A 7,037-nucleotide genomic window follows, 5' to 3' on the forward strand; every position below is an offset into this window, starting at 1 on the left:
GGAAAATTCGGACCACGTGCTCAAATTTGGTTTTTAGTTTTTAGCTATGCTTCTGCTATTAGTCATGTTTGCTTTTAGCTTTTGTTAAGCTTTGCTTTTGCTATCAGTCATGCCAGCTTTTAGTACACTTTTAGTTTGCTTTTATCTTTTAGCTTGTAGCTTTGCTTCCTAGCTTTAGCCTTTAGCCATGCTTTTAGTCATCACTATAATCATTAACATCTTTAGAAAATACGCTTTCATGTCACTTTTCCTTTCTATATTGTTAACACACTATACCAGAAATGATTTATAATTATCTGTTCATTCAGGTGCTTCTGGTGTTGAGACCGATGGAGTCTCATTTTCCGTGATGGAGGGAGATTCAGTCACTCTACACACTGGTGTTAAAACAAACCAACAAGACAGACTGAAATGGTATTTTAATGACACTCGCATCGCTCAACTGAATGGAGAGCAGAGTAAGATCTGTACAGATGAACAGTGTAAAGGGAGATTCAGAGACAGACTGAACCTCGACAGTCAAAGTGGTGATGTGACCATAATGAACATCAGAACCACAGACTCTGGATTTTATAAACTGCAGATCTTCAGGAGAAGAGTCATTCAAAAGATATTCAGTATTGCAGTTCGTGGTGAGTCATTTAACCAGCAACATTTTTTTTTTTCTGCCCCAAAAGTGCATGGTCCTCAGATGCTGTAATTCACATAAATCCCGTCACATGATTGGGACAAGATCCTAAGCATGTGATGCTACACAGGCATGCTCTATTGTTTTACTTTTCCTAAAAAAGGTGTTCCAGGTGCAGAGACAGATAAAATGAAGACAAAGTCAGTGAAGGAGGGAGAATCTGTCACTTTAGATCCTGGTGTAATAAAAAGCCCAGATGATGTGATGACGTGGCATTTTAATGACGAGCTCATCGCTGAAATCACCAGAGATCACCAAAAGATCTGTGAAGATGTCAAGTGTAATAGTACTGGGAGATTCATAGACAGACTGAAGCTGGATCATCAGACTGGATCTCTGACAATTACAAATATCACAACCACAGACGCTGGAGTTTATAAACTACAGATCAAAAGCAGTATCCAGCCTCATTATAGCATCATCAGCGTAAAGAGATTCAGCCTTACTGTCACTGGTGAGTGTAACTTAGCCAATCGGTGCCTTTTCTTTTGCAGTTTTAGAATACAGTTTAATATGGTTACATTGTGGACTGTTTGAAAAAGTGAATTTAGACACAATAACACTGAGATCAACAAACCCTTGCAGCAAACCACAGAAAAATTACAAAACAGTAATGACATAACAAAATGTTGTTTACCAAAATCCCATGACTTTGTCTATTTGTCACAAGTTCTGAATCACTGGTTGAAAACAAATGATTCACAAAGGTTGCAAAGTATTATGAAGTGGAATGCTAAAATTTCCATTGCTAGTTTAAACTACCTTAATAATGTGCTGTTTAGCTTTAAAAAATACTTGCACACTGTGAGCAAGATAACTTTGTCCGCCCAATAATATTATTCATCAGTGGTTTTGTTTTTCACGATGCCAGTGTTTCTTGATTTTCTCATTTGTAAACGCAAACATAAACTAATTCATAAATAGTGTTTAATCGGCGGGGGTTCAAATCACAGGGAATACATGTTAGGAAAAAAACTGTTAGCCTGAATGCAATGTGAGTCGCTTTGGATAAAAGTGTCTGCTAAATGCATTCATTTAATTTAACTATACATTCTTATAGACTGAACACTGTTTTCACAAATTTCTGTTTTTGTAGCAGACGACACACGTAATCATTTTTAAAAGTAGCCATTTTCACAACTTGCTTTACTATTCTGATCCTCAGTAATCACATTTCTTCCTGTGAAGAATTAATTAATTAAATGAATCACAGCTAAGGTTCCTTTTACTTGCAGGCTTAACATTTGTATGCTTCTGAGTATTAAATATTCCAAATAACAGCAAAAATTTCATCCAACTCAGAGTGAGACTCACGTACGGTAGTTGTCAGGTAGCTGTAATTCTTAACTGAATTGTCTTTGGCCTGGTTCCCCAGTGCAGTTAGAGCTATATTCTGGGATAGCTGTACTTTTTTATAAAAATTGTCCTATAGTGTGGTCAGAGCTATTGTGATTGTGTTCATAGAAGTCACGTGAGGATCATTTTCTGATTTTGGAAATCACCTATTTTTTTTTATTATTATTACAATATTTCCCATTCTGCTCTTATGTAAATCACCTTTCTTCCCCATTCTGACACTCAGTTTATCAACAGATCATCATGAACAGCTGGTCTGATTGGACCAGCAGAACACATCTGTCTAATTCGTGTGTACATGGAAATCACTAGAGATGTAGCACAGTGGAATGAAAATGTATTTAGTGTGAAATGTCCCCATGTGTTGTTTGTTTACATGTTCCTACTTCTACTCCGTATTATCTGTAGGAATCATGTTTTTTATGGAATCTTCATTTCTTCTTCAGATGCGTCCGGTGTTGAAACAGATGGCATGACAGCAAATGTGATGGAGGGAGATTCAGTCACTCTACACACAGATGTTAAGATGAACCACCAAGACCGGATTAGATGGTATTGTAATAAGACTTTCATCGCCCAAATCATTGGAGATCAGAGTAAGATCTGTACACTTGATCAGTGTAAAGAGAGATTCAGAGACAGACTGAAGCTGGACAGTCACACAAGTGATCTCACCATCACAGACATCAGAACCACAGACGCTGGAGTTTATAAACTACAGATCATCAGCAGAAGAGTCATTCATAAGATCTTCAACGTTGCTGTTCATAGTAAGTCATATAACATTTAAAAGCTGGCTGAATTTGCTTTAGTACCTAAATTACTTCAGACTTATGTGCCTCTAGAATATTTCATTCTGCAGGTGAACATCACTTTATTGTGCAATCCTGAGAAGCACAAAATCATTTTCACTTTTTCATTAAATGTCCCTTCCTGGTGGAATGTACTCCCCAACTCAATCCGAGCAGCTGAGTCCTTAGCCATCTTCAAGAATTGGCTTAAAACCCATCCCCTCCATCTTTATTTGACCCTCTAACTCTAGCACTCACTATTCTTATTCTATTCTTAAAAAAAACAAAAAAACATTCCCTTTAAGACGTTCACTTTATTCATTTACTGCTTGTTTTCTTAAAAAATGAAAGTCAAGAAAACACATACATAGGTCTCTCATTTAGTTTATGGTATTTTTTCACCAAGATTGAGCTACAATCAGCTGTTGGTTTGTGTTTCAGGTGTTCCAGCTAATGAGAGAGATAAAGTGAAGAGTAAGTCAGTGAAGGAGGGAGAATCTCTTATTTTACACCCTGTTGTAAAAAAAACCCAAATCATGTGATGACGTGGCATTTCAGTGACATTCCCTTCGCTGAAATCACTAGAGATCAGAGTAAGATCTGTACAGATGATCAGTGTGAAGATTCTGATGAGAGATTCAGAGACAGACTGGAGATGAATAATCAAACTGGGTCTCTGACCATCATGAACACCAAAAACACACACTCTGGAGAATACAAAGTGAAGATCGTCCACAGCATCAGCCACCGCCACCGCATCAGCATCATCCGCGTAGAGACATTCAGTGTCACTGTCATTGGTAAGTGTCTTTTTTTTTTTTCACTCCCATCGAGAAATTTTTAAATGCAGTATGCTTAATTCAACCAAATATTTGTTTTCATTGTGGAGTGTTTGAAAAAGTTATATTTGTACTAGGGCTGTCACGATATTAGATTTTTCATATCACGGTTATTGTGGCCATAAGAATTCACGATATCTATATATTGTGATATCTATAGAAACCTTGGGGTGGGGAAGATATCAGTCAAATTATTTTTTACTTTGTTTATTGAGTTTTTCTTTTTCACCCAAAGAGCATGATAAACGCAGGGCACAAGACTCTGGCTTTCTCCGTCTTCTTTGAAGCTCTTATGAAATAACGAGAGAAAATACTGTCAACTGTTAACTGTTAACACGATATCGATAATTATTTATTTGAATATCACGGTTATCATTAATACCGGTATATCACGACAGCCCTAATTTGTACTATGACATTTTGACTAAAATTAACAAATGTGGCATGGTCAGTTGTCCTCTGAACACTGCTGCTTCATGTTGAGCTGTCAGTTGTGATGCTGTTTTAGCAGCTGTTCTTCAGAAGAACACCAGATGGCGCCATTTATCAGTTTAATCAATTCCATAATACTGTCGACCAGAATTAGAAAGATGTATAGGGTGACCATATGAGCCATTTTCCCATGACGCGTCCTTGCCAGGATTTTTCTATTGCTTAAAATATCCAGATTTTGGCTGTTTGTGCTGTGCAGATCGATCATTGTATGACATTCATAAGAGCTATAGAGAGCAGAGCAGACGGCTCCTTATGCATTCAAATCACTCTCTTGGTACTTTGGTGACAATGATCAGTGCGCAATGATGCTTCAAGTTGAATGAACGATCAAACACCTAACATGTACGTGTATTTGCATTGCTTTGATCGTTCTCTGTAGATCTCACCTTCTCACACGCCACGATTGGTTGATTGTGTAACATACCTGCATGTTATTGGTCAAACTACTTTGGATGTTTTAGGCAATAAAGAAACCCTGGCAAGGAAGCTTCCTGGGAAAATGGCTCATATGGTCACCCTAAAGATTTACAAAAATCAGAAAAAAAGATTCTGGTAATGTTGATTACTTCTCGATTACTAATATTATTCACTGTTTCTTTTTCTTACAGATTCAAGTCTGCCTTCGGGTCTTATAGCAGGAAAATGTGCTGCTGCTGTTGTTTCTCTTGTCCTGCTGACATTTCTAGCTGCTGCATGTTTAAAGATTTATTGCAGCTGGTGCTGTAATATGGCTGATTTAACGACTGTGAACTGAAGTTGTAGTCAAAAAATTAGCTTGGGAGGGTGGAAAAAATTCAGCTTGGCGGTTTTCCAACATATAAATTGTATAGGCTAACTTGCTGACAAACAATCCCAAGTGTGAACTGATGGAGACTGCACCGATGGATGAGGAGCCCAGGATGGAGCAGAGCAGCCGCAGAGCCAGGGTGACGCAGAGGATCCGGAGGGCCAAGGTAGAGAAGAAGGCTCAGGCGACCAAGGTGGGAGAGAGATGGCAATAGAAAAGAGCATCTCTCCTTATAGGAAAATTATGGAGTATATAAAACAGACTTATAACATGTTTCTGCAGTTGTGATCGAAAAATAGAAGAATGTGAAATAAATGTGACATTGAGAACTTATTTCTCAGTTGATGAAGAATATATATTGACAGTTTTTAGCTGAATAACTTTTTGCTTTTGCACAAAATATCAAAACCAAATAACTGTGACCATTACTAAAATGTTATTTTTGTAAAAAAAAAAAAAAAAAAAAAAAAAACCTTCTAGATTTATTCGTGTACTTTCATGTCTATGTTAAAAAAGGAGGGGGATTGACAGTTAAGAGGTTAAAATAGGAATAAACATGTGATATATACATTTTGTTTTATATTCATGTACGCAAAATAGTTTCAAAATACATTTTATTACCAATGTTATTCATTTGATTAGATTTTTATGCTTACTTTTGTTCAAATATGCTTTGAAATGAGGAGCAGTAAATATATAACACTAAAATAATTGAATCAGCTATATTAATTGAGCAGCTCATTAACATTTCTCTTAATGTGATAAATACACCACATCAAACTTCCACCTAACATTACTGTTTTAAGATTAACAGACCACAATATTTTTATAACCTGTTGTATATCAATTTGTTCAAGAAATGTATTAAGTGTATTTTAGGATATGTTATGAAAACATTAGAATTGTTGCATGGGTTGAAACATACCTTTAGTTTTGATGCCAAATCACTGAACATGTGAGTCACAGAATCATGTATTCACTGGTTTCATTGGAAGTGGCTGATTTCATTTTGTGATGACTGAACTTTAGGCTCAAGGTATGAGATAAATGTATACCGTAAGCAATTATCATAACTGTGTGTTGAAGATGATTTGTTTTTGTGATGTAAATGTTTTTGAAGAGCTGAAATACTGTGAAAAGCCAAACTCCTCTCAGAAGCCTGTGTTAGAATCTTATGATGTAAATAAGAACCAGTAATGGATTATAATTTCATTAATGTTTACAATTTTTAGCAAAGAACATTTCTGACATAGTTTTGGTTTTCTTTAACGTTGCATGTAAATGAAACTAGAAAAGGAACTTAAAAAAAAATGTTTGTATGCTTGTGATAAATCTGATTCATTTACAACAGCTGGATTCTGTGAGTTTCATTTGCTATCAGAGAACACTGTCATCGAAAACAACAAAAATTCAGAAAAACTCTTTTAAGATTAAGGCATATTGTATTATGATATTATAATTATAATAGTAAGTTAAATAATGATAATTAATTATATGTTGCTTTCAAAGAAATTGACCAGAGTTAACCATTCTCCAGGGTTTATGTTCATACACATGTACAGTGCCCTCCATAAGTATTGGAAGAGTAAAGACACATTTTTCCTGTTTGCTGTGGAGTCAAGAAATCTGTAAATATGATTAACAGATGAATATGAAACACAACAACAGGATGTCACATTTCATTACTGGGTAAGTTTTACCAGCTATGAAGATCAGCACTTCTAGAGTTTCATCTCACTGTCTGATGTGAGCAGAAGTATTGGAACAGTTGCCTCACAGATCTTTCTAAGTGTTCAGCCCAGTCCTGTTGCATTCATTCTTCAGATATTAAAAGCAGGGAATGTGTCTTATCAGTTATATCCATTGCTTCTTCATTCTAAGTCTTGCATTCGAAGATGACACACAAACCAGGATGAAGATGAGGAAGCCAACTCTGCAGAAAAGCAAGCAATTTGGATGCTAAAATAAAAGAGGAAGTCGATTAGAACAACAGGGGAAAAAAGGGCATGGAGAAATCAAGAGTTTAGGAACTAGTTGATGGACCGATGAGACAAAGATGAACCTTTATCTAAGTGATTGGA

The 7,037-nt window shown here is 36.1% G+C and overlaps 1 protein-coding gene across 1 annotated transcript; it reads left to right on the forward strand.

The window, feature by feature from the left end:
* Nucleotides 1–524: 524 nt before the first annotated feature.
* On the forward strand, nt 525–5,244 carry LOC113040600 (uncharacterized). Its single transcript, XM_026198901.1, has 8 exons — nt 525–632; nt 792–1,142; nt 2,491–2,814; nt 3,277–3,313; nt 3,394–3,635; nt 4,778–4,860; nt 5,000–5,149; nt 5,239–5,244. Exons 1-8 carry the CDS (start codon nt 542–544, stop codon nt 5,242–5,244), a joined length of 1,284 nt encoding a protein of 427 aa, XP_026054686.1. The 5' UTR covers nt 525–541.
* Nucleotides 5,245–7,037: the final 1,793 nt, after the last annotated feature.

The sequence above is a fragment of the Carassius auratus genome, chromosome 22 (genome assembly GCF_003368295.1).
Source record: "Carassius auratus strain Wakin chromosome 22, ASM336829v1, whole genome shotgun sequence".
Classification (NCBI taxonomy): domain Eukaryota; kingdom Metazoa; phylum Chordata; class Actinopteri; order Cypriniformes; family Cyprinidae; genus Carassius; species Carassius auratus.